This window comes from Agelaius phoeniceus, chromosome 16, assembly GCF_051311805.1.
Source record: "Agelaius phoeniceus isolate bAgePho1 chromosome 16, bAgePho1.hap1, whole genome shotgun sequence".
NCBI classification, from domain to species: Eukaryota; Metazoa; Chordata; class Aves; order Passeriformes; family Icteridae; genus Agelaius; species Agelaius phoeniceus.
Window position 1 is genome coordinate 1837448 of NC_135280.1, and position 26936 is coordinate 1864383.

Below are 26936 nucleotides of genomic sequence, written 5' to 3' on the forward strand. Positions count from 1 at the left end.
CTCTGCAGCACCAACCCAGCCATGGATCAGCTCCTGCTGCCCACCCACTCCCAACCCCAGCTGAGCAGACCCCACTGGGACCTCTCAAGAGCTGCTCCCACCCCAATCCCAACCCCAAACCCGGGGCAAGGAGGGGAAAACCTTCCTCATGCTGGGACAGGAGGGGGGGGAAACGTTCAGTGATTCATTTCTGCCATCAGCCACGATTCAATTTCCATCTCTCACCCCAAATATGGTTCTCATTAGCTTCATTAGCTCCCAGTTGTGCTGCAAGGCAGCGGTGTCACATGGAATTAATCTTTGTTTTCATTAATGTGTCATCCCCAGCGCTCAGGGCTGCTCGCAGCATTCTTTGAAACCGATCCATTCCCTCTCTTCTGGGCGGGGAGGAAGTGCCAAAAAGCAGCTTCCTGGGCAGGAAGGATGACCCCCTGAGATGCTGCAGCTCTGGCTTGATGTTTGCAGAGATCATCTTTTCTTGCTGGGGACACAGGGAGGGCAGCTCCCAGCAAAAAGGGATGCGAGGCTGAGATAACAAAGAAATTCCTGAGCCTCCCTGCCAAGGCTTGATTAAGGAATAAGATATTCTAACTTTTCTAGGTGTTTGTTTTTTGGGGTATTTTGGAGAGCTGGGAAAGCAAAGCCAGGTTGCAAAAAGGGCTCTGCACACAAGGCTCTAAAAACCTCCAATTTAGCAAAAGCACCAAGGTGATTTGGGTAATGAGATTTCTCTAAAGATAATTTCTTTTTAATACACAAAACTGGACACTGGATTCAGGCACAACAGGAATTTCTGCTTTCACTTCCCACCTGAACGGAAAGCTGGTCTCAGTTAAGAATTACAGCCCCTCAGTACAAGCTTGTATCACTTCCAGACATGATAAAGCAGGATAGAGACTGATGGGAAGCCCCTGCCAAGGTCACCCTGTCAAGCACAGCTGCCACATCCATTCCTGCCTGTGCAGTGATCCCTGAGAACTTCCCACGTGTCCTGATAAAAGCCAGGACACCCAGGTTGCCATTCCTTTCTTCACAGCCCCTGATTGTTCAGACACCTTACTGTGAGTCTATCCCAGAATTACTCAGTCATTTTAGAAGTGCATTAGTGATTCTGCTACAAAAACTGATTTAATTCCTGCTGGAAGCCTCTCCCACAGAGCTTGTCCTGCTCATCCCCACAAACACAATCCCACAGAAGTGACACCCCTTTTTTCCATAAAAAAAAAGTCTTCCTCAATTATCCAAACTGCTTAAAAATCCACTGATTCCTGCTGCCTTGGGGATTTTTTGGGGATTTTTTTCATCTGCTGCTGAGGACAGGGCTCCCCAAGGCCAGAGGAAACCCCAGGATGGGCAGAGGTATGGAGCTGGGATAGGGATGGAATGGGATCATCCTTAAATTCCCTTCCAACCCAAAGCACTCCAGGATGATCCTGTCCACACTCCTGTGCTCTCACCATCAAAGGGTCACAAACAAAAGTGCTTAAAAATGGGAATGTTTTGCAAAATCCAGCCCTGCTTCAACCCTGGCTGCTTTCCAAGCTGGAGTGAGGAACTCAAGAACCTCTCTGCAACCTTTACTGGGCTGGATCACTCTGGGCAAAGCACCTGAACTCTCAGAACCCAAAGGTGGAGAAAAGAAGAGGAAAAATCACTGGAAGAGGTTGATTTAATGGCCACTCAGATGCTCCTGGAGAGGGAAAACACTCCCTGAGCATCTCCTGAGCCCCACTGCAGCTCAGCCTGGCCCAGCCCCTGATTAAATCCTGCATGGTTCAAGTGCTTTTTAATGAGAATAAACCCCACAAACCCCCCACCACACTGCAGCCCTGCCTCTTTCTCTGTTGCAGATGAACTCCTGAGGACACTCATTTAATTGCAATTAAAGCACCTGCCTCAGAGCCAAGCCTGCCTGACCTGCTGCACACTTGGCCTTCCAAAATCTCCTTTAATGGGAAATTCCCAAGCTGCCCCCTTCCAGCAGCTAAAGGTGAAAAACCACCAGGAACTTGGGGGGCAGAAACTGAGGCACCTCCTCCACTCTGGGTAATTTTTTGGGCTTCAAAGGGCACATTTCATATTCCTTGCAGGATAACAAGGAGCTGCCTGGTCCTTTTCTCTGGCCCCCCCAAATCCCTGCCTGGTCCTTCTCTCTGGCCCCCCCAAATCCCTGCTTTTCCACATCCTTTTCCACAAGGGAAGACCCCACTAAAAAGAACTTTGCAGCTCATGCTATAACATTTTATTTATTGCCTTGTTTAACTTATTCCCTTGAGCTCCTGTAACTCAACCAGAATCTAGAAAGAAAATAAAGGCAACAGGATTTAAAATCCCACAATTCCAGGTGGTTTTTTTTTTCTTTTTTAATCTGTGCTGTCTGACAATGGGCAATGAGCTTTGGGAACACAAGAACCCAGGGGAAGGAAGGGTTTTCAGATGCCAGTTGGAAATGCTGGAAGGGAGGAAACAACAGGAGAAGAAACAGGAGATCAGTGGCAGAGTAGCTGAAAAGTTTGTTTCTATAAGAAAATGTAATAGCTCTCTGGAGACACCTTACTGGGGGATAAAAGTGAATTTATCCCAGAATTACTCAGTCATTTTAGAAGTGCATTAGTGATTCTGGTACAAAAACTGATTTAATTCCTGCTGGAAGCCTCTCCCCCAGAGCTGATCCTGCTCATCCCCACAAACACAACCCCACACCACAAATGGAGGCTGCCTGGGGTCACCTGCAATGAGGATTTTGATTAAACCAACCAAGCTTTTCCCACATCCTTGTTTAAATGGATGAAAACCCAGGACAGGAATATTCAGGAGGAAGTGGGGAGAAAGGCAAAGCCGTTTGTGTGGGGCCAGTGGAGCTGCACCCTGCACAAGCTGCAAAATGGATGTTGGACTAGGAGGAATTCCCACAAAAAATTTTTTAAAACATCTTTAAACAGCTTCTACTCAACTCAAACCGACTACTGTCACTTTACTCCTATTTTACTACTGCAAAAATGACAGGAATAATCGAGGTTAAAATGAGCATAATGATTCAGCACTTCACCCAACAGGTCAGGTATTAAATATTTTTCTGCCCTGGCAGATTTTGAACTTCTTGACAGTCTCCTACTTCAAAAGGAAAAAGTTCAAAGTGGCAGATGGGGAAAAAAAGAAAAAAAAATGCAGTATTTTAAGGCAGACACACTGAGCTTCTGATGGAAGTGTGACACCATCACGTGGGTGGCCTTGACCCCAAACACATCCAGGTTTAGTCTGCACAGGCCCACAGCTGGTTTGGGAAACCCAGCAGGACAAAAACCACCACATTTCGAGGTGGAGAGCACTGGCAATCCCCACCCCACACATCCCAGGCACCAAAATAAATCAAATTTCTCTGCAAGGTCACTTCACTGTGAGAACCACCAAAGTGCATCTCTATTCCAGGCTGCTGAAGAGAGGCAAGGACAACAAACTGGCAAAGCCAAGGGCCACAAGCTGGGCCTGGTTCTTGGCATTCCAGGCTGCCCAAGCATTCCTTATCCTGCAAACAGCTCAGGGGAGCAGCTTTTTGAGGCGTTTCAGACCCTCCAAGCCCTCAGCTGTGCTGGCCCCAGCTGCCAGGTGGGGCCAGGGCAGGCAGGGAACGTGTCCTGCCCTTCAAAGGCCACACTTTGCTCTTCTGAAGCTCCCCCTGGCTGAGCCCAAGCCAGCTGGGCAGCAGTTGAAAGAGCTGCTCCTTCAGCAGCCCAAAACAAATAGGGACATTTAAAATTAAAATAGACAAGAGGGCGATAAAAGGAATAAATTGTCCCTCTCTGGCCCAGAGAAGAGAGCTCTATTCCTGCTGATCCTGCTGCATCTCCCCTGGAGGGGCTTCCCAGGGAGGCTCAGCTGAGGATTGTGGTGGATGGGGAGAGCCCACAGGAGCCCAGGCTGGCCAGTGGATAGGGACAGCAGGGTTACACAAAAAAATATTTAAAAAATCAAAATAACGTTTTTATTTTGAGCCACAAAGGATTTTTTTAAAATATATTTGGGCCACAGGAGGAATTTCCTGCTCATTTCAGAGACCTCTCTGCTGGGCTGCCTCCTCACTCCAGCCAGGAATGCCTGGCATTGTCCTGCCCACCTCAGGAGAGCTGTGCTCTCTTCAGGTGCTCTGGAGAAGCAGCAGAACCCATCAAAACCTCTCAGCCTGCCCCAAACTGGGAGCAAGACAATCCCTGCAGCACCTAACCCCACCCAGAAACCAGTGTGAGAAGGAGATGGAAAGCCAGCCTAGGTTTTAAGGCCAGCCTTGGTTTTCGGGCCAATACTGCAGATTTTGGGTACCCTGAGCTCCTCCCTGTGCAGCACCCAGCTCCTGAAGGACAGGGAGCAGTGAGTGAGCCCTGCTTTGTTCCTTCCCTGCACTGGGAGCAGCCAGCACCCCTGTGTCCTGGGAATTCCACGTCACACTGGAATAATCTGGGTTTGCCCCATTGCAGAGGATCTGATGGAAAATGAGCCCACAGCTGAATGAGCAGGACTCTTCTCCCTTCCCAAGAACCACCTCATTTCCTGTTAAATACTGAAATCAAGAGGAAAAGCAGCTGAGGGAACACCTCCAATCCCCCTTTTCTGCTCCCCCTTCCCCCTTGGTGAGTTTTTGCTGTACACCAGGCTAAATTTCACCCCCCAAATCTCAAGGAGCAAAGGAGGGGAAAAAAAGAAAATAATCCATCCTTATCTCAACTACGAGGAGTCAATTCCTTTCAAGCACAACAGGCTCCAGGTGCATTCCTGCCAGGATCACTGGCCTGGAGCTGGGAGGGGACCCCAGCTCTCATCCCTGAGCAGGAACTGGGGTTTGGGTAAGGGCTGGGGAGGAGAGGGACAGGCTCCTCTCTGTACCCCCCACCCTTGGCCTCTTCCTTAAAAAAGGTGCCCAAAGAGCCACTCAGAGCTCACCAGGCACAACTGAATTATTGTGGGAAAACCTCAGGAGTTCTGCAGGACTGTCAGAGGAGCCAGCACCCCCCAAGCCAGGAAAAGTGGGAGCAGAGGGGCAGCACAGCACCCACTGCCCCAAGACATGGGATAAAACCACATTCCAGGTGGGGTTTTTTAAAAAATAATAAAACTACAAGAGCTCTACAGCACAGCACCAGCACAGGGAGCACTCCAGAGAGCTGTGGGCACTAATGAAGAGAGCCTGTCTTAATTATCCCACTGCTCCAGGAATTAACAGATCAAACCTCCAGCCCTGGGGTCACTGCAGCTCCAAAGCTCAGCTACAAAACCTTGGCAGCTTCATGGGGAGGCTGTTGGGATTTTTCCCTTCTCCCCTCCAAACAGAAACACAAAGAGGAAGAAGTCAAGGATCACAGCCAGGTTTTGCTCCTGTACCCCTGGAAGCCAGAGCAGGAGGATGCTTGAATCCCTGCCCTTCCACATTAAAACATCCAGAAAATAGACAAGAAATCCTGGAATAATCTGGGAACAGGCAATGGAAAACCATCCATTGAGTTATTTGTCCAACCCTGTGGCTTGGTGTCCTAGCTTTAATTTGGTGCTGAGTGAAGAGCTCAGAGAATGGAGCTTTTCAGAGGCTGCTCTCCTTCACCCACTGACATTCCAGCTGCAGTAGGATGGGAATGAACGGGGCAGCACATGCAAACCCTTCACATCAAACCCACTGAGCCCATCAGTGCAAAAGGTGCCCTGCTGTAAAGCCAGAACATTTGGGAAGAGTCTCCCTGGGCACCTCCTGATGGCAGAAGCTTCCCCCTCCACACGAGCTCAGCCGCAGCAAGAGGCACCTCAGGAGGTGACCTGATGAAATTTGGGGTTTTCATCCTCTTTCAGACAATACATTTGGGGCCTGAACAAGAGCAAGGACAAGCCAAACCCTTTATTTTAGCACCACAGCCCTCCCCTGCAGCAGGGTGATTTACAGGAGTCAGGGTTTCTCTTTTCCCTCCCACAAACTTTCTGTCCTTAGTGTGAAACACAGATTGCAGCTCTCTCTTGGACAGAGCTGAAAACTGAGAAACCCTAAAAAACCCTAAAAGCCTAAAATGATGGAGGGAATTGCCTTGCAACAGCCATGAGGGGAAGCACTGCACAGCTGGGATAACACAGTGTGGAAGGCCATGGAACCATGGAAGGCCATGGAATTATGGAAGGCCATGGAACCATGCAATGAAGATCAGCAAATCCCACCCTGCACCAATGAGCAGAGGAGAACTCAGGGCAGATATCCCAGCTGAGACAGAGCTGGGACATTGCCATCAATCATTTGTGTCCATACATCATTCCTGCCAGGTGCTGCCCTTATCTCACATTCCTACAGGGATAATCTGGTGAGGAGCAATCACAAATTGGACTGGAAACCCAAACTGCACCAGGAAAACTCAATGTGTACCACAAAGAGCACAAGGGAAAAGCAGAGCAGAGGGATCGAGCACCCACCAGATCTGTCCAACGTTGACCAGGGAGAGGTAGAGGAGCCACAGCAGGGACATGAGGACCATGTTGGCACAGCCAGTCAGCAGCACAAAGGCTGCCACTGCCAGGCCAGCCAGGGCCAGGCAATCCAGGGTGCTGTCCATGGCAGACCAGTCCAGGAACCAGATGAGAGTGGGGGCATAGCTCAGGGCATCCAGGCCAACCTTGCCCTTGAAGTATTTCTTGACCTCCTGCAGGTAGAGCTTGCAGGGGAGCAGCCCCTTCTCCCCTATCAGCTGCTTGTTCTGATGAAAGGCCACCAAGAAGGCCACAACTGCAGGGGAAAAAAGAGAGGGAAAAACCGTGTGAGGAACCATCCAGGGTGACAGAGCTGATCAGAATGCAGAGCTAGAGGAGTCATTCTTGGAAGGAATTTATTCCCAAGTCCTTATCTCCACTAAAATCCAACACAGTCACTAGAGTGCCCAACAAAAGGTGCCCTGGGTTGCACCTGGAGGATCTTTAAGGTCCCTCCCAACCCAAACCATCCCAGGATTCTGTGGTTTCTATGAACCACAACGCAGCAGGCAAAGGAATTCTATCAATCCTGACTTGGCTTTGGAGGAGAACAATCTCCAGCTTTATGTAACATTACCTGGGCATCTATCAAGTCCCAGAATCTTCTCCTTGTATTGAAAACACTTCATATACCAAAATACTGTCAATTAGATAGCTTAAAATCATTTATACCATTAATGAGGTGTTCACAGAACCCCAGGATGGTTTGGGCTGGAAGGGACCTTGGAGATCCTCTCATCCCACCCCTGCCATGGCAGGGACACTTCCCCTGTCCCAGTGCCCAGCCTGGCCTTGGGCACTGCCAGGGATCCAGGGTGGGCACCCTGTGCCAGGGCCTGCCCACCCTGCCAGGGAACAATTCCCAATTCCCAATCTCCCATCCATTCCTGCCCTCTGGCACTGGGAGCCATTCCCTGGGTGCTGTCCCTCCATCCTTGTCCCCAGTCCCTCTGCAGCTCTCCTGGAGCCCCTCCAGGCCCTGCCAGGGGCTCTGAGCTCTCCTTGTATCCTTCTCCTGTCCAGGTGAGCACCCCCAGCTCTCCCAGCCTGGCTCCAGCCCTGGAATTGCTCCAATTCCTTCCCATGCTGAGGACCCTGAGCTGCTCGAAGCACACTCAGTTCTTGGAGTTCATGGTTCAACCCCACAGCTCCCCAGAACAGCAGCTCTGACCCTCTGCACACCCTGGAAGGCTGGAAATCCAAAATCTTACCATTTTCCCACCCCTTAAATTCCCCCTTTTCCATGTCCTTACAGCTGTCCCATTTATAGTGTTTCTGCTCCAGCCATGGACACTCTTAGAGCAGCCAGCTGCTTTTTTTAACAGCACATCAGCAATTTAATTACAGCTCATAGACCTAGCATTTGATGCCCTACAGAGAAAGTTGGGCAGTTTTTAGGCATTATCTCATATTTTAGGCATCTCTTGCAGTTACCAATTTGCAGTTTGTAACTCCAGTAATCTCCATGTCTCGGGGAAAAAAATAAAAAATGAGGAGGGCCAACATTTCCTGATTAGGCTGCATCCACTAATTTACCCATCCTTCAAACATTACCCAAACACCAGCCACGTCATGGGCAGCAGCACCAGAGCTCCTGGAAAAGGCCAATTTGTTCCCCTCCCCAATCTTCCTCGGTTAATGATCAAATCTGTTTCCTTCCTTATCTCAATGCTGGCATTCTGCAAACAACAACCCTGGTGTTCATCTGGTGTCTCTCACTGGGAGCACTGGGGGAGAGGCTGTGTGAAATCAGAGCCCAAATTCCCATTTCTTTGAAGTCTGAAGCAGCAACCCAAAGTCTGCAGCCCCAGGGAATCCGACTGAAAGTCCCATTCCCCAGACAAAGGTCTCCAGTGGGTTCCACTTAATCCACTTAACGCTCCCCCAGCTCTCTGCACACAGCCATGGGTTTTATTCTCATTTAAAAACCACTAAAAGTCATCATCAGCACACAGCAGAGGTCACTGGGAGGGTTCCCTTTGATTCCAGAAGCTCCTGAACCCCAGGGATGGCACAATAAAGTTGGGAGTTAATGGGTTGTGTCTCTTCCCATCCATCTTTTCTACACAGTGAATGATTTTACAAATAAGAGACATTTTTCTTCAATTCCTTTGCTCAATTATGGATAGAGAAAGATATGAGAAAAGCTGATTCAAACACTACAGGATCAGTTCTGGGACACAAAGTAAGTGTTTTCTATTTTATCCATATTTTTCTACTAACACTCAGCTCAGCATAACTATGTAATCAGAAAGCCTGACATGAAACCAGCAGAAATAAAATTCTTCTGAGCTTTAGGTAGCTTAATATCTTCATTTTTGGCTTTAAAAAGCCAACTGAAAGCCAGTTCTGCCTTGAAACTCTGTGGCTTGATTTCCCATGATTAGCACTGCAATTTGCTGCACAGTTTTCCACAAGTGCTAATCAAATTCACCTCTAAATGCTCCAGAATTGCTGCCCCAACCCATAAATGCTGAGCAGGTTTTTGCCTAAAAAAAGTCCAAATTAGACCCCTGTGCCGTGCACGAGACAAACAAGGAAAGGGTAAATTAGGAAAAACAAACACCAGCAATTCCAGCAAAGTGCACACTGGATGGACACGATCCTGCTCAGCCTCTCCGAGCCTGCAGACAGCAAAGGATGGCTTGGAGTTGCCATGAAATGCACATTTTGGATGGCCCAGCTCAGACTCCAAAGGGGTTTTCCCATTTCCCACTGCTGGGATTTCCATCCACAATGAAAACCCAGCAGCACCAGCCCTAATTTTGGGAGGATTCACCTGGCCCAAAGCAAACCCCGTGGTTCCAGCTGTGTCCGATCCATCACCTGCCAGGTGACGCTGGCACTCCCGGAGCTCCATCCCGGATCCAGCTCCCTCTCCTGGACACTCCCCACGCTCAGTGTCGGCATCGCTCCAGGCTCCCTCTCCACCCATCCCCAGCATCTTTGGGACGGGTTCATCCCCACCCAGCTCCCACCTCCACCCATCCCTGCTCCATCTCCTGAGGTTTCCCCCTCAGGCTGCAGCTCCTGCGCTGCTGGACACGGGGAAGAGCTGAAACTAAAGAAACTGCAGAGGATTTCAGCAGCACAGGAGATGCTCAGACCCAGGAGGGAAAAGGGGAAGTTATTTATCAGCTTGTCATTGCTTCCTCTCCCTGAAGCCCAGAGAAACTGGAGCCTTAAATTCAGTGCAACAGACCCTGCTGCCTTCTCCAGGAACCTTCCCTTTGACCACGGCTTGGTCAGGGGGTATAAAAATCCCTTTTCCCCCAAAGCCTGTGCTCCTTCCTCTTCCTTAATCCTTATTCTGGAACCTCTCTCCCTGTGGCCTCCCTGTGTTTGGGGATTTCTTTGCTTCCGCTTTGGGCACTGAGTGGCAGCATCACCACCGTGCTGGGCTTGGGGCACTCTGCCCCACCTCTCCTTGCCCCTGGAGCCTTTCCCTGGGGCTCTGCACCCTCCAGGCCTCCTGAGCTGGCACAAGCCCCACCACCCCAGGGCTCACTGCCCGTGCTTCCCTTCCTATGGGCAATTCCAGGATGTGGGAGTGCCCAGCCCCCTGCTGCACCTGGATGTGCCATTCCTGGGGCTGTGCAGGTGGAGGGAACAGAGCAGCTCCGGGTCTGCCTCCCACTGCAGAGCCTCTGACAGCTCACATGGGAGCTCTCCCTGCTGCCAGCTGAGCTTTACATAATACATGCAAATTACCAGGGCTGCTAATAGACCTTCCATACTTATCCTCACCTCAGAAGGTGCTTCACTGTACTTTTCCATTAACTCCCCCCCTCCCAGCCTCCCCTCTGCCCCCAAACCCAGCATGTTCCTTGTTCAACCCCACATGGTACCAATAACCACCACCCAAGCATCCCCATCCAAAGGGATTCGCTCCATCCAGATTTCCCTGGCACCTCAGCTCCCTTCCCTCAGTCCAGGCTCAGACTCTCATGGTGGGAGAAGGAGAGAATCCCATTTTTCACACTCAGGAAAGATTTAAAGATGTGAAATCCAAAACTTTCCGGTCTTATGGCTTTTTCTGTCTTCCCCCCTCCTTGTTAAAAGAAGTCTTAACTTTTCCTTGATGCCCAAACCACAAGAAGAACTGAACCAAGAGCACAGAGCCTTGCCTGAAAACCAAACTACATTTTGCACACACACAAAAACTCTGCCTGGAGCAGTTTATCAAGTGCCCCTTTGACCCAAGGGGGCATTTGCACAGGCCCTGAGATGGATGCTGCAAGCTGAGGTTGCACTGCTGGAGAGAAGAAAGAGCAGAATATTCCTGGTATTTTATTACCAGAGAAATGACTCAAATAAATTTTCAATCGATGAATTCCCCTGCAAAGTTTTGCAACACAGAAGCAACAACACCAGAGCACTGAGCAAAAGGGTGAAGCCAAGCACCCACAAAAACCACACAGAGTGCTCTGCCCTTAGCACCTTTTTTGTTTTCTTGCCTTTCATGGCCAAGCTGAACACATTGGGATGGTTGCTCGAGGGGAGTGTTTGAAGTTCTTATCTCCCTGCTGCCTCCTTGTTTGAAAAGCTGTGGAAAATAGAAAAAGCTTCCCTTTGGGTCTCAGGCTGTCCAAAACCACCCCAGCCTGCAGCTGGAGGATGCCCTGGGAAGATCCCTCTGCTCCAGAGGGGCTTTGGGCAAGGAGAAGGCAGGGAGAGAGATTCCCTTCTCCACCTTTGTTATTTTTTATTCCCATTCCAGGGGGATGCAGCTGCTCAGAGGACCCAGAGCTGATGCACTGCTGGTGCTGCACAGCCCTGCCAAGGAGCACTGAGCTGGAATAAAACCTCTCAGGGCAGCAAAAGGGCCTGAAGGTGTTCTCTAACCCTGAGCAGGCAGGCTGAAAGCTACTGGGAGCCTTTGAATAAAGCTGAGGGAAGGGAAAGCAGGGGAGATGGCAGAGAAAGAGAGGAGGAAGGACACCGGGGAGAGCCAGGAGCCCACAGGAAGCCAAACCCCCCGAGAGGGCTTTGGATTTCAGATTTAGGAAGAAGGAGCCTGAACCTCCCGTAGCTCTGGTGCTGGGGAAAGAAAATACTGTTAAACAATACAGGAGGAGAAGGAAGATAAACTGGATTTAAATAATAGCTTTTATTTCAAAGCTCTCCACAGAGCCTGGCTGAGATTGGGGAGGGTGGTATCTAATTACTGAAATTTCTACAGCTGGAATCTGATGATGGTAATCACCCAAAAAGAGCACTTAAAAATGATTTAGAAGGAGGGTGAAGGGAGCAAATAATGCACATTTGTTGTTGAGAGCTTTGGGACCAGCTATTTACCTGTAAGAGCACTTCCAACAGGACCTCAAAGTATTTCTGGATTGCCAGAACAGCCATCTCTGTCACAGGGAACACACACAGGGCAAGACCAGGGTGGAAAAACTGCAGCTCTCCAAGTGACATTTGGCCAAACCTCTGCCCTGCTCAGGTGAGACCCCACCTGCAGAGCTGCCTCCAGCTCCAGGGTCCCAGCACAGGGAGGGCCCTGGAGAGAGCCCAGAGGAGGCCCCAGGGTGAGCAGAGGGATGGAGCAGCTCTGCTGGGAGAGCTGGGGTTGCTCACCTGGAGGGGAGAAGCTTTAGGGTGACCTCATTGTGGCCTTCCAGGACCTGAAGGAGGCACCAGGAAACAGAGAGAGACCATTTCCAAGGGATGGAGGGATGGGACAATGCTGAAAGGACCAAACCTCAGAGAGCCCTTTCAGCTGGATCCACCTTCCCTGCCCTCCCACCCCTGCCAGCAGCAGGTGGGGTTGGTCTCTGACCTCTCCAAACCCTCAGATCTTCTCCCATCTCCAACCTGCCTCTCACACAGCAGCTGCCTTGCCAGGGACTTCCCAGGCTCGGGCTGCTTCTGGAAAACCCCTTCAAAAGACACAAAAAAAGAAGGGGAGAGTAAAAGCAGAGGGGGAGGGCACTCAGAAGGACACTCCACACCTGCCTTGCTCTGCCTGTCCTCCTTCCACACGGGAAGATCCTCAGGGAAAACATCTCCCATACCACAGCAGGCAATGAACACCCCCTGGGAATGGGGTGGGGGCAGGAAGGAGGTGACAAGCCCTCAGAGCACACTTTGGGGTCACTGCACACCCCAAACTGCGTTTCTCTCCACCCCATCCTCAAGGTCCTTCACTCTCCCACCCAGGACAGGAACAATCCCTGAGCTCCCAGAGCTGAGCCCCCATCACATTCCCCAACACCTTAACACAAATCCCCCCCCAAGGAAAGGGAAAGGAAAGGGTTACACACGAAAGGGTGAAGTGAAAGAAGGGGGGAAAACCATCCCACGGCTGAGGAATGTCAAACTGTCACAACGGCATCAACCGTCTCCTCAGCGAGTCTGAGCCTCGGCGCGCGCGGAATCGCCGCGTCTGCGAGAAAAATCAGCTGTCACACTAAATGCTTCCATCTCCAAAAAAAAAACCTGCAAGAGCAGCTTGGCACCGAGGCACGGAATTGTTTTCTGCTGTTTTTAAAGCCAGGCACTCCAAAGAGATCAAAGGGCAGCCCTCCTTCCCACTGGAGCATCCAGAGGGAATCTGCCCGCTCACAACCTCTCCAGCTCGCACACAACAAGCGCTTTCCACCCCACAAATTCTTGTGGGGCACCTCTCCTGCACTGCCAGCCTCAGCCCTGCTGCCTGTAGGAATGTGACCTGTCTCAAACCAGGCCCAGCTTCCTGGCTTTGGTTCATTTGGCTCACCCCAAACCAGCAGCAGAACTCCCCAGGGCCTGAGCACAGCCAAGCACAAGTTGCACAACAAGCAGGTGAACTTTTCCTCTCCTCCACCTCTTCCCCTAACAAGGGACAAAAACATTCTCCTGTCCTGCTCCTTCCAGCTCCAGTACCCCCAACTCTCCCTCTGCCACCCCACTCTCCAAAAGGTTTCCTCACCTCACACTATAGAGGCATTTTGGGGTCTCCCTCTGACTTTCAGCCATTCCCACTCCTCTCTCCCACTCAAAAAAACCACAAAAAAAAATTAATTCTTTTTCAGCAGCCCACATTTACTCACCAACCTGCAAACTCAGCTCTGCCCTGTGGCTCAGCCCCTCCCAGCCTCCTTTTCTCCTGCAGCCCATCAGTTTCAATCGCTTCCACCGGTAACTCACCTGAACCCAATCAGATCCTTGTTCCCCACCTCGTTGTCCCAGGTGTCCCACTCACCACAAGGTCCCACACCTTTGATTTCCACCAATTCCCACCCCTCCTGCCAGCCCCTGCTCCCTTCCCACCCCGCAGACCCCCTTTGGTGCCAGGTGTGGCACATTTATCACCCCAAATCCACCCCTGGGCAGCAGCAGCCTCCACCGAAGGCACAGCACAGAGCACTAATCAGTTTTTCATAAGGAAACTGCAAACTGAGCCACGGGAAACTCAGCAGCCTGGATTTACACACGGGGGAATATCAGAATCGCTTTCATTTTGACTGAAAGAGTCATAACCTCGCATTTCACCGAGAGCTGAAACCAAACTAGAACCAGAGCGCGTGTCAAAGCCATACGAAACTACAACTTCTGCATGGTTTTGATGCAAAATAATCTAAGCAGGCTGGCAGGCTACAAATTCTAACGATTCTGTGGACAAATCTGGGGCAAGTTTAGAATTTGTACCGTAGTGTGTTACTTGTCAGTTTCGGTTTCACTGTAAATATTTTTAAGCAGAGCACCAGTGGGCTCTGAGCACAGCTCTCAGTGCCAAAGCGAGAGGCAAAGGAGCACGGCAGAGGCTGGAAACTGCTTTCACTGTGGAATATTTTAAGGTCATGTTGACTCTAAGTCCTGGCTGCTGGTGGTGTTGGCACCCAGGGATGGCATCTGTCCCTGCAGTCCTGCTATAGGACAAAGAGTGCCTCTCTTGCACTGTGAGCTCACATCTTCAAGGGAAAGGATGAACAGCTCCAAGCAGCTCTGCTGAGAGGTACCAGCCTTGTGGCGTGAGCAAAGTTCTCCTTCCAGCTCCACCGGCTTCCAGCATCACCAACCCCATCCAGCCATTCCCAGTCCACCAGGAAAGTGGGACTGGGCAAGAAAAGAATCATGGAATATGCAGAGCTGGAGGGGACCCACAATGGTCATAAAATCATAGAATATTCCCAAGTGGGAAGGTCCGGCAAGGATCGTCGGGTCCAGCCGCTATTCCTGTACGGGACATCCCCAAGGATGTCACCACGTGCTTGGGAGCGGTGTCCAAAGGTTCCTCTGGCAGCCTTGGGAATGTGCTTATTCCCTGGGGAGCCTGCTCAGTGCCCCAGCACCCTCGGGGGATGCGAAAACGGGAAAAGCTCTCCCTGCTCTCCCCCAGCCCTCCCTGGCACAGCTCCAGCCGTCCCCGGGCACCGCTCGGGGACACCGCGGGGGGATCAGCGCCCGCCCGGCACTCACAGTACAGGAAGGCAATGGAGCGCAGCAGCACGATGCGGGTCAGCCAGAAGGTGCCCGGGGAGAGCGGCGGGGCCGCGGCAGCGAGCCCGGCCTCGGGGGGCTCGGGGGATGCAGCGGGGGCCGCTCCGGGAGCTGCATCGGGGGCTCCGGCCCGGCCCGGGCCGCGCTGGCGCAGCCCCGCGCTGGGAGCCGCCATGTCGGGCACAGCGAGCATGTGCGGCCCGGCGGGGCGGGCCGTGAGGGGACACGGCGGGGACGGGAGAAAAATAGGGGAAAAACGGGCAGAAATGGGGAAAAACGGGCAGAAACGGGGAGAACGCGCTGCAAAGCGGCGCCGCTGTGTCGGGGACAGCGAGCGCGTGCGGCCCGGCGGAGCGGGACGTGAGGGGACACGGTGGGGACGGGGAGAAAACGGGGAGAAATGAGGCAAAACGGGCAGAAACGGGGCAAAAAGAGCAGAAAAGGGGAGAAAGTGGGAGAAATTGGGAGAAACTGGCAGAAATGGGGCAAAACAGGCAGAAATGGGGGAGAAACTGATAAAAATGGGAAGAAACTGATAGACTGCTCTTCAAAGCGGGGCAGATGTGTCGGGGACAGCGAGCGTGTGCGGCCCGGCGGGGCGGAACGTGAGGGGACACGGCGGGGACGGGGAGAAAACGGGGAGAAATGAGGCAAAACGGGCAGAAACGGGGCAAAAAGGGCAGAAATGGGGAGAAATTGGGAGAAACGGGCAGAAATGGGGCAAAAAGGGCAGAAATGGGGGAGAAACTGACAAAAATGGGAAGAAATTGATAGACTGCTCTTCAAAGCGGGGCAGATGTGTCTGGGACAGCGAGCGTGTGCGGCCCGGCGGGGCGGAACGTGAGGGGACACGGCGAGGACGGGGAAAACCAGTGGGAGGACGGGGATAATTCTCTGCGAACCGGCGAGAAAATGCAAAGTTTTATTTAAAAAATTAAAAAATAAAATAAAATAAGCGGTCAGCGCGGCTGCGGAGGTGTGAGGAGGCTGGAGCGTCTCTGTGATGAGGCTGGGGCGGGCTGGAGGAGGGAAGGTGAGAGGGGATCACATCTATTAAAATATTTCCAAGGGGTTTTGGGGGATGATGCCGGGCTCTGTTCTGTGGTGCTCCGTGACAGGATGTACAGTGATATCCTAAGCTAAATCAGAATCCAAATTGCAGAATATTCTGGTTTGGAAGGGACTGGCAAGGATGATAGGGTCCCTTCAGTGAATGGCTCGCATTGAATCCACAACCTTGGAGTTTTCAGCACCATGCTCGGATCGGCTGAGCTCAGGACAGATTAACACAACAAATTCCACCTCATTTTACAGAAGAACTGGTTTGCATGGAGGTGGCAGGGCCGTGGAACAGGGAGGGTGTGGATCTCCCTCTCTGGAGACATCCCAAAGCCGCCTGGACACATTCCTGTGTCACCTGCTCCAGGCAACCCTGCCTGGGCTGGGGAATTTAAGTGCATTTTAAGTTCAATTCCTCAGGTTTTTCTCATAGAATCACAGCATGGTTTGGGTTGGGAGGGACCTTAAAGCTCATCCAGTTCCAATTTTAGGCACCTTCCATTGTCCCAGGTTGCTCCAAGCCTCATCCAAGCTGGCCTTGGACACTTCCAGGGACCCAGAGGCAGCCACAGCTTCTCTAGGAATTCCATCCCAGCCCCTTCCACCCTCACAGGAAAGGATTTCCTCCTAAAATCCCATCTAAATTCACTACTTATGATACCACCATGATTTTTACTTTACATAATTTACAGACATCAAACACTTGGCTGCATGGAGCTCATAAATAGCATTTTTGAACATAAGCATACGTTGAGTATCCCCTTAGTAAACACCTCGGTGCTGGTCGCTGAGAAAGCATCTGCTATCAGGTGTAACATTATTCAACACTTCCCAGCCTCTAAACCGGTCCCTTCTAAATGCCTCTTTTGTTTTTCCAGTTTCCCATCACTGCTGCTCGCATTGTTCTCCTTAGGAAAAAAAAAATAGAAAAAATGCCACATAATGGTGCATTGTATAGGGAAGGAAAAATCAGCTGTTTGTTAAAGGCCACTGGAATACTGCAGTTCTGGATCGGCCACGAGGTTTGGAGAGGAAAATTTAAATAGACAGGAGCTAATGGTTTCCTTTGTGGGGTCTTTTACAGCAAATTCTACATTAAACGGGGGTGTCTGTAAAACAAACTGGATAATTGAGGAAATTACTGCGGGAAAGTGGAGAGTTTAGGCTAAAGTTTAGCAAAAAGGGAAGAGTAATTGGGGCTGGGAGGGGAATGCTGAGCTGGGTCAGGTTTCATTGCCGAGGGTCACTCTGAGATGTGCCAGTCGTGGACCAGGAGCACCTTCCAACAGGACAAGCTGTGAATTTTAAGCCTAAACCAGCAGAAATGTGTGAAACTGAAAAGGACTCAATTCACATAACAGGCAGTGGAAGGCTTTCCTGGAAGATGATTCAGGCTAGGAAGAAAAACATGTGATAAACCAGTTGATTAGGACACCAAATGACGTCTTTTCTGTCCCAAATGTGACTCGAGGACCTTTGTGTGTCCCTCCCAGCTCAGATACTCTGTGATCGCACAAATCCCTTTGTGGGGACCATCACCTGTGCTGGCTCTTCTGCTCCCTTCTTGATTTCTTCTTTTATTTTTATCTGGCGACTTGAGGAAAGAAAACAGCGCAAAAATAACTCGGACAAGATATTTCAGAGCGAGCTTTGGAGCCTTTCAAGCCCCCAGGGGAAGGCGATTGATGAATGCCAGGCGGGCAGGGGCATCATTGATGCTCATCTCCATTCACCAAGCCACCCCCAGCGCCACGTCCCCTATTTTGCTGTGTTCCAAACCAGCTGCAGCAGTGCCAGGGGAACAAGCCTTCACTGTCACAGCAGCCAGCAGCTGTCCCCAGCAGCACCCCAACCCCGCTGGCTGGCCCTGGCACCCGAAATCGCTCTGTGTTCATTCAGCTCCGGCCTTTCTCCCCTCTGGCTGCCAGGATTTGAGCTGAAAGGGAGCAGAGAAAGCTGAAATCAGGAGCTTGGGAGGCAGCATGAGCACGGGGGGCTGCTCTGAAGGGAACAGACATGCAGCTGTGGATAATGCAGGCACACACCGAGCGCTCAGCTGCGCTTGCTGAAGGGGACGTGGGCACCTCACAGAGAATTCAGGAGCTTCCTTCTGCTAAGCCATTTTTTTTTCCAGCAGCAATAATTCTTCCCTTTAAAATCCCCAATTTTCCCTGTGGAAATCTGGTCTTTAACTCCAGGATTAAGGCTGGAAAGGATTTTTAGAGGAAGAATCACCTTTTTTTTCTCATGTATTTGTGCAGGTTAATGAGGAAGGGCTGGTTCAGAAGAGGGATCCTTAAGTGGTGCCACAGGACAAGCAATGAATAATCACAATAATCATAATTAATCACAGTAATCCCCATTATTTTGAAAAGATGCCACCCAGGCTGTGCTGTGCAGGAGGAAAGAAGAGATCCTGTGCCAACATCTAACATTTAATGTGTAATTCAGACACGGGTGGGTTTTGATCCTGCATCCCAGAGCACATCCACGGGCTCCAGAGATTCCACGTGCTCTCATCCTCTAGAAATGCCTTCCCTGGCTGCCAGTGGAAAGGAAATTTTTCCTTCCTGGCATGAGCAGGGCTCTGCCTGCTCTGGAGCCAATGCACACACGCTCTTATTCCTGCAGGAGGAAGGGGTATGGAACAGAGGAACCGGGATGGGACGGGGAACAGCCTCCATCCCACAGGGGTGCTGAGGATTCCCAAGTGGGAGTGTGATGGAGCCAGGCACACAGACCTTGGATTTACTGCCTGATTCCCAGAAACACTGCCTGAGCTGGCCAGGAACTTTCTCAGAGGCCACGTCAGAAAATGAAGCAATATTCTAAATATCAACCTCTGCCGTGCCCACTCTGTCAGGAAGAGCTGGATCTGTTCCCCCAAATCCGCTCTAAACTGGGTGCACTCCTAAAGGCTCCACTGGGCCACAGGAACCTGGGTTGTTCCCTCCAAGATCTGCACCCTTTTCCTGGGAATGCTGATGTCAGGGCCTGCTGTGTCAGGCCTGTGGGATCCTGCCCTGCAGCTCCAGCCCGTGCCCATCCCTGGGCAAACATCCCCATCCTTTGTCATACAAAAACCCAGCCACGAGACCCCGCGGGACAAACAGCCCCACTTGAACCCACTTGTTCCCCGGGCATTATCTCATTCCATTTCATGGCTGAGTGAACTTCTCAGGAAACCAGAGCTCCTGAGCACTTCCAGGTGCTCCAGCTCCCTCCTTTCCCTGCGTTCTGGCTGCGTGAGGCCAGGGAATTGCGCTCCATCCCCCAGGAGTGACTCGGGAACGCGGAATGGTCGGTGCGGGATCGGGGACGTGCAGCAGGACACGTTCCCTGCCCCGCTCCCAGGCACGGCCTCATCCCCGAGCCCATCTCTGGAACGAGAGGAAACAACCACCCAAAGTCACCTTCCTCCTTCTACCTGTGCTGCACAAAGAGGAATTCAAGCCTGTGGGCTGGGATGTGCAATTCCCTGCCTCAGGCAAGCCTGGGGAGCCCTGGAAGGCAGCAGCGAGCAGGGAAGAAAACCAAAGTCTGTAATTCCTCCTGTCCTTGGGGGCTTCTTTTGCAGGAATCTTTGGAGCTGAAGACTGGGAGCAGAAAAAAGGGGTTCTTGTTCCCATTCCTACCTCCAAAACTCCGAGCATCCCACAAATCCCTTCCCAGCCTCAGTCACGCACTGAGGTTGGGATCTTCCGAGGAAGGTGCTCCGCAGGAGGGGCTGGATTGGGAAAAAATGGACTAAAAATAGTGATTATTTCTCGGACTCACCCCTGGATAAAACAGATGAAACACTGGAATTCTGTGAGTCAAGGTAAATTGCCTAATGAGACAGGATTTATAGGAATATGCATTAATTATGGGTCACAGGAGAGGGGAAAAAAGGTTTTCCCAAGTGTCCAACAGCATTGCAAAGTCACCAATCCACAGCCCAGGGAAACAAACTCATCCCCAATCTCATTAAATTTTAGAAGAAAATTTCAATTATTCAATTAGCAAGTCCAATTTATTTAGTTTGCCTTGAGACTTAAAATAATTTTTCTTTTAAAGATGCTTTGTAAAATTGTATTTCAAATATGTCACGCTGCAAACAGAAAGCTGAAAACTGGAAAAATTACAGTTTGGGGTTTAAAAAAAAAGAAATTAAATCCTCCTTTGCCATTTGAGAGAACAAATTAATTTTCACATAGAAGGCAGACGAATGTTTAAGCACATTTAAACACATTTAAATTCAAAGCATACGGTTTATTTATTACACATCACAGTAATTAAACAAAAATCACCATGTTCCTGGTACTTTTTAAACGCTGCAATGCTTGAAGCCTGATTTCTTATTTTCCCCCCTGCCAATCTATCGTGACCCTCTATTTTTCCGGGGGGAAGCAGCAGATAAAACTTGAATTTGGGGAGTTGCTTTTATTTCCCCCTCCCAGTCGCAATTAGAAGGCTGAACTCCGCGGATAATTAAAATCAAATGCTCCCAAGAAATGCTGGAAGAGCAGGGCTGGCTCGGAAAGGGACAGCTTAAACTGGCGGGTGAGATTTTGGGGGTCACCCTCCCTTTTTCCCCATCCAAAGGCTCACCCCGAGGTGCCGCATCCTCCTCCGGCCGGGACCTCCCGGGCGCTTCCCGGTGCTCGGGATGGAGCCCGCTGCGGGAAGGCTGCGGGAAAAGAGGAGGGACAGTCGGGGAGGGGACACGGAGGGTCTCGTGTCGCTTTTTTCCAGCGATTCCCCGATTTCCTCCGTTATTCGCCCGTTGGAGAGAGCGGGGCCGGAGCGACGCGCTCGGGGCTGCGGGAGCGCCCGGCCCGGGGGCACCGGGATGGGCTACGGGGGACACACAGGGAGCTCAGCCCGCCCGGCCACGCACCGACCGCCCCGAAAACACCTGGAAAAAGGGATTTGAAATAAAATAAAATAAAATAAAACAAAACAAAATAAAACCGGCGGTCCCACGGCACCTCTCCGCCGTCCCGGAGCCGCTGCCGCTCCGCCACCCCCGTTCCGCGGCGCTGGGAAAAGGACGCGGCCGCTCCATCCCGCACCCGCTGCCCGGTACCCCGCTAGAAAACCGGGACCCCGGCTGCACACCGGAGCGTGAAACACATCCCCACCGTCGGGGGGTCCCCGCCAGTACCGCGCGGCGGTGAAGCGCCCGGACGATTTGCAGCGGAAAAAAGCACAGAGGAGCCGAAAGAGGCAGCCGGAGCAGGGAACCGGAACAGCGGCGGGTGGCGGGCCCGGGCGGCATCCACCGGGCCCGGGCGGCGGCGGGACCCCGGGCTGGCAGCGGCTCCGGCCGGCGGAGCGGGAGCTCTGAGGCGGCGGGCGGGCGGCACGGGCCCGCCGTGCGGAGCCACGCCCCTTATGCAAATCACAGCGCCCTCTCCGCCAATGGCGAGCGGCGGCGGAGGCGGGGCCGCTCGCCCTGCCCTTAAAGTAACTTGTTGCCAGGGGCCCCGTTTCGCACTGGACGTGGAGCGCGGCGCGGGCAGCGCGGGGCAGCGGCGGCAGGACCGGCTGCGGAGCGGGGGGTGTAGCGCGGATTTTGAGCTGAGTTTTGAGCGTTTCGTGTCTTTTTTTTCCTTATCGAACTTATTGCTTTTACTTATTTTTCCGCGGCGCCCCGCGGAGGGTGCGCGGCCCCCCCCTCCCCCTCCAACCCCGGGCGGGCACAGCGCGCGGCCGGCCCGGCTCTGCCGCCCGCCGATGCTCAACATGACCGAGGAGCACGACAAAGCGCTGGAGGCTCCGTGCAGCCCCGCGGGCACCACCAGCTCCATGTCCCACGTGGACTCGGACTCGGACTCGCCGCTCTCCCCCGCCGGCTCCGAGGGGCTGGGCTGCGCCCCCGCGCCCGCCCCGCGCCCGCCGGGCGCCGCCGCGCTGGGAGCCAAGGTGGACGCGGCCGAGGTGGACGAGCGCTTCCCCGCCTGCATCCGCGACGCCGTCTCGCAGGTGCTCAAGGGCTACGACTGGAGCCTGGTGCCCATGCCCGTCCGCGGCAACGGATCGCTCAAAGCCAAGCCGCACGTCAAGCGGCCCATGAACGCCTTCATGGTGTGGGCGCAGGCCGCCCGCAGGAAGCTGGCGGACCAGTACCCGCATCTGCACAACGCCGAGCTCAGCAAGACCCTGGGCAAGCTCTGGCGGTGAGTCCCGACCCGACCCGACCCCCGCGCCGCGTCCTCCGCGGGGCTGCGCGGCCGGACTCCCCCTCCCAGCTCTGCTGTAAAGCTTCTGCCCGCTTTGTTTTTGTTACTCTGGGGTTCTCGGAGCCATCCCAAGGGAGGTACCATCCCCTCCCCGAGCATCCCGGCGCGCCGCGAAGGACACAGCGGCCCCTGCTCCGAAAAATCCCCCGTGCAGGGGCTTGGGCACCCTCGCTCCTGCCGCGGGTGGATTTTCCCTGCTCCATCTCGGAGATGCACAAGCCCTTCCCTTGCCTGCGGCTTCTCCATTCCCACGCGATGAGACTTTTTAATGACTTGTTTTATGGTTTTTCCTAATTTCTTTTTCTTTTTGGCTCGCTTGATGCTTTACAAGCTATAAACGCTGCTAAACTCATTTTTTAGCAGTTATTTTAACGAGCTTCCTAATTTCCCTGCTTATCTGCTCAGTGCTGCCCGGGGATGCAAACTTTTATTTGCTGAGCAGTATCCGAGCCCGCTTTGCTTTCCAAGGCTCTTCCCCGAGCCACTTTTCTCCGTGTGGTTTATCCCGTGGTGTCTGCCTGTACCTAATTCCCATCTTTTCCTGCCCGCTCGGGCCAGCGATGCTCCCGCTGCGGTTTGAGCCTCTCCAAGAGTTTGCAAAGAGAGGTGTGGGCAGGGGGCAGAGAGTTTGGAAAGCAATAATCCCATCCCTGGTGCCTTGGTGGTTTCTTTGTAAGCACCAAACAAAGCTGGAAATGTTTGCGGCGGTGAGGGGGTGGCATTTGCAGGGCAAACATGGGAATTGTGTTTTGTAATTGTGTTAGAAATGTGGAAGGGGGATTTTGTTTTGCCCAGTTACCCCGTCCATAGTGGTCGGGTTTTTCATGCTGCTGTAGTTGGTATTTTAATCCATTTTTTTTTGCCGTGGATTTTAACTTCTTTTTACCACAGCAAATTAATTTTGTAGTTAACTTGCCGAGTGCTCGGATCCGCGCATGGGAAGTGGGGATGTGCGAGTCTAAAAACAAGAAGAAAACTTCTAAGGAAAAGATCCTAATTTTGGCTTTTTTATTTTTTTCCCCCTCTTCCTCACTAAAACAACCAACCCCTCCCAAAAACCAGTTTATTGAGCGAGAACGAGAAACGTCCCTTTGTGGAGGAAGCCGAGCGGCTCAGGGTGCAGCACAAAAAGGATCACCCGGATTACAAATACCAGCCCCGGAGGAGGAAAAGCGTCAAAGCCGGGCAGAGCGACTCGGACTCGGGGGCTGAGCTCAGCCACCACGCCGGCACTCAGCTCTACAAGGCCGACACGGGGCTGGGGGGCATGGCCGACTCCCACCACCACGGCGAGCACGCAGGTAAAGGGCGGCATTCCCGCTGATCCCCGTGCCCTGGCGGGTGGGATGGGATCCCGCTGCTTCCCACCGTGCAGGAATTGTTGTCCCACGAGCTGTGCTTGGGAGCGTGGCCGTGGTTTTCCTTAGTGAGTGCTCTTAGAGCTGGCTGTCCCATAGGGAATGCCAAAGCACCGGGATCCCAGTGTCCCTGCATGGGGAGCATTAATTATTCTGGGCTAATTATTTGTATGGTGGGCTAATAAGGGTGCCTGGGGAGTAGGGTCCCAGGGCAGAGCTGCCCAGCACTGGGAATTGGCGTGCTGACAGATTCTGGAAGCGCTGTGAATGTCCTGCAGCCTCAGACCCTGCTGGGATCATGGCCCTGGCTCCCTCTGTCTCGGGACCCTCAGGGAGAGCATGAGCTCCATTCACTCTGTGAATGCACCCCTTGGGGGGACTTGGTGCTGCCAGGGTGTCCTGCTGTGTCCCACAGTGATCCTGATGGGCTCCCAGCTTGATCCCATGTCCCATGTGGGAGGCTCATCCCAGGGGGGACGCGGTCACAGGGGTGGACGTTCCCTGTCCGACACGGTGCCGCAGATTTAAATCCCCAAAGAGAGCAATAACAGGTGAAACCCGTTTATTGAACGGTGAAGGAGTCGGGTGTTCTGTGGTCACTGCTGAAACCTCGCTGTCCCTCCATCCCCAGGCCAGCCCCACGGACCCCCCACGCCGCCCACCACCCCCAAAACCGACCTGCACCACGGCGGCAAGCAGGAGCTGAAGCACGAGGGCCGGCGCCTGGTGGAGAGCGGCCGCCAGAACATCGACTTCAGCAACGTGGACATCTCGGAGCTCAGCAGCGAGGTCATCAACAACATGGAGACCTTCGACGTGCACGAGTTCGACCAGTACCTGCCCCTGAACGGCCACGCGGCGCTGCCGGCCGAGCACGGGCCCGGGGCCGCCTCCTCGTACGGCGCCTCGTACGCGCACTCGGGCGCGGCCGCGCAGGTGTGGACTCACAAGAGCCCGGCCGCGGCCTCGCCCGCAGCCCCCGAGCCGGGCCAGCAGCAGCGGCCTCACATCAAAACGGAGCAGCTGAGCCCCAGCCACTACAGCGAGCAGCAGCCCCACGGCTCCCCGGCGCACTCCGACTCCTACGGCTCCTACGGCGGCCAGGCCTGCGCCACCTCGGCCGCCCCGGCCGCCACCGCCGCCGCCTCCTTCTCCAGCTCCCAGTGCGACTACACGGACCTGCAGAGCTCCAACTACTACAACCCCTACCCCGGCTACGCCTCCAGCCTCTACCAGTACCCCTATTTCCACTCCTCGCGCCGCCCCTACGCCACCCCCATCCTCAACGGGCTGTCCATCCCACCGGCGCACAGCCCCACCGCCAACTGGGAGCAGCCCGTCTACACCACGCTGACCAGGCCTTAAAGGATTCCCCGAGCCTCCCGAGGCTCCCCTGGAATTATGCACTAATGAAGGAATGAGGAGGAAGAGCGTGGAGTGTTCCAAAGTGCCTCCTGAGCCGCTGGGAACTTTCTGCTGGTCGCCACCTTGCTTCGAAACTCCCACCCCCCCCCCTTGAAAGGACAGAGCTCTGTTCTTATTTTTTTTTTTTTCCTTTGATTCGTAGGATTTAAGTAATTCAAAAAAACTAAAAAAAAAAACAACCCACCAAACAAAGGACAGAAAATGTAAAAAAAAAAAAAAAATCAAGCAAGAGGTAAAAATAAAAACAAAAGGAAAAGGACCAGCGATGCCTTTTGAGTAAATGAAGGACAAAATGTTGGACTGAGCCGAACTCGCTCGGCCTGGAAGTTTGGCCAAGTGCAAAATGTGGAGAGAGAGAGGTGGGGGGGAGACAAAACAACAACAAAAAAAGCTGTTTGAGACTTTCAGGGTCTATTGCAATGTGAGGAACGGACCAACCTTGAGGGCAGGAACTCACTGGGACCAACAGGGATGAGCCCCGAAATCCCAGAAAAATCCCGTGGGAAGAGTCTGATGGGACCAACCAATTCAGTGTCTGAAGTGTTTGTTGATTTATTTTATTTTTTTTTTTTAGTCAGGAGTTCTTCTAAGCAAGGTTTGGCTGTAATTAACATTTTGTTTTGGGGTTTTTTTTTTGTTTTTGGAAGCTTCAAATGTTTTTGGTTTTTTTTTTTTTTTAATCTGTTAAATATGTATTTATGTTCTGTATTATTTTGTCTTTTAATTAATGAAGTCATTTTGTGCAAAACAAAAAAAAAAAAAGTAGAATTTTTAAAAGATTTTAAAGATGGGGGAGGGAGCCTAAAAAAATAGTGGAGATGATACAATAAACTGGTGTTATGAGTCTATAGATTTTCCTTGGTTTTTGGGTTTTTTTCATTTTGGAACCGCTGCAGGAGCCGTGCTGGAGAGAGGGACTGAAGGAATCTGCCTGGAAACTCCAATGGGAATGTCAAATAACGAGGGGGGGAATTACTAACTCAACTGGGAGGCTCAAATGCTGCCTGAAAAGGGCAGGTGATTTTCTGGCCACCTGTTTTGGGCCGTTAAAATCGGATTTCAGGAGTCTTCGGAGGCTTTCAGAACCAGGACTACTTTAAAGGAGCTGTAATTCCACGAGAAACGAGCGACTTCTGCTTTAATTTTGGCTTCTAGGGACCAGATATCATCCATCAAGCTGTGAAACTAAAATCTCCTCCACTAAAAAAATGGGTTTAGGGTACTTAGTTTTTAGACTAATATTTCATTGATATATTTCTACTTCTTCCATTGTATGCTGAGCATATAAATAACCATCTATTTTATGGGAACTCGTGCCTTTAAAAGCCTTTGTAAATCTAAACCCACCTTTCAGAGGTTATTCATCTTTTTACCTTTTCTACGTTTCCTACTCTTTTTTCTAAAAAATATTTTTTTGCATATTTCCTTTCGTGGCGGGGGAGGGAGGGACACGCTGGGCTGGGGGAAAAGACAAAAAAAGCTCATTTTTATGCAATCTATTTTTCTGTATAAAGTTTGAAAGACTTTTTGGTTGTTACTGATCTGTTCTCTTCACTCGCTTCTGACTAAGCAATGCTAACTTTTGTACAGATCCATTTGATAAAATTAAAAAGTGCTTTTTATCAAGGACGTGTTCTGTTTTCTTTCTGCTTGAGCCTGTTTTCTGTGCCTGGGAAAAAAAAAAAAACTGGGAAAACAGCTTGGAAGGCGATGGAATCTTCAGAATAAAATATTTTCATCAAGGATTTATTTCCCTTTTAGTCTGGAATTTTTTTTTTCCTCACTCCTTTTCCCTGTGCTTTTTGTGTTTCTTTGAGTTTGTTTTTTTTTTTTTTGAAATACAGATAAATTAATTTGATTTTTCCTTTAAGAAGGGCATTTCCATGCCCATAATCCTGAGGATTTCAGAGGATTTCGGGCTGCTCACACGAGGCCGGGTTTGCAAGGCTTTAGC

The 26936-nt window shown here is 51.9% G+C and overlaps 2 protein-coding genes across 4 annotated transcripts in view; one reads left to right on the forward strand and one right to left on the reverse strand.

Moving 5' to 3' along the window:
* The window catches only part of LMF1 (lipase maturation factor 1), a 141390-nt gene extending 126266 nt beyond the window's left edge, over positions 1–15124 (reverse strand). For 2 of the 3 annotated variants that reach the window (XM_077186901.1, XM_077186900.1), the window contains exons 1-2: positions 14896–15117; positions 6439–6748 (exon numbers count right to left, since the gene is read on the reverse strand). In XM_077186901.1, the coding sequence (XP_077043016.1) occupies positions 6439–6748; positions 14896–15109 (524 nt within the window). In that variant the 5' untranslated portion in view covers positions 15110–15117. Of the gene's footprint in view, positions 1–6438; positions 6749–14895 lie in introns of all 3 variants that reach the window. The other variant, XM_054643805.2, reaches the window with a different exon arrangement.
* Positions 15125–21443: 6319 nt separating this feature from the next.
* SOX8 (SRY-box transcription factor 8) lies at positions 21444–26608 on the forward strand. The gene is made up of 3 exons (XM_054643772.2): positions 21444–22136; positions 23262–23500; positions 24189–26608. Exons 1-3 carry the CDS (start codon positions 21694–21696, stop codon positions 24920–24922), a joined length of 1416 nt encoding a protein of 471 aa, XP_054499747.2. The 5' UTR covers positions 21444–21693; the 3' UTR covers positions 24923–26608.
* Positions 26609–26936: the final 328 nt, after the last annotated feature.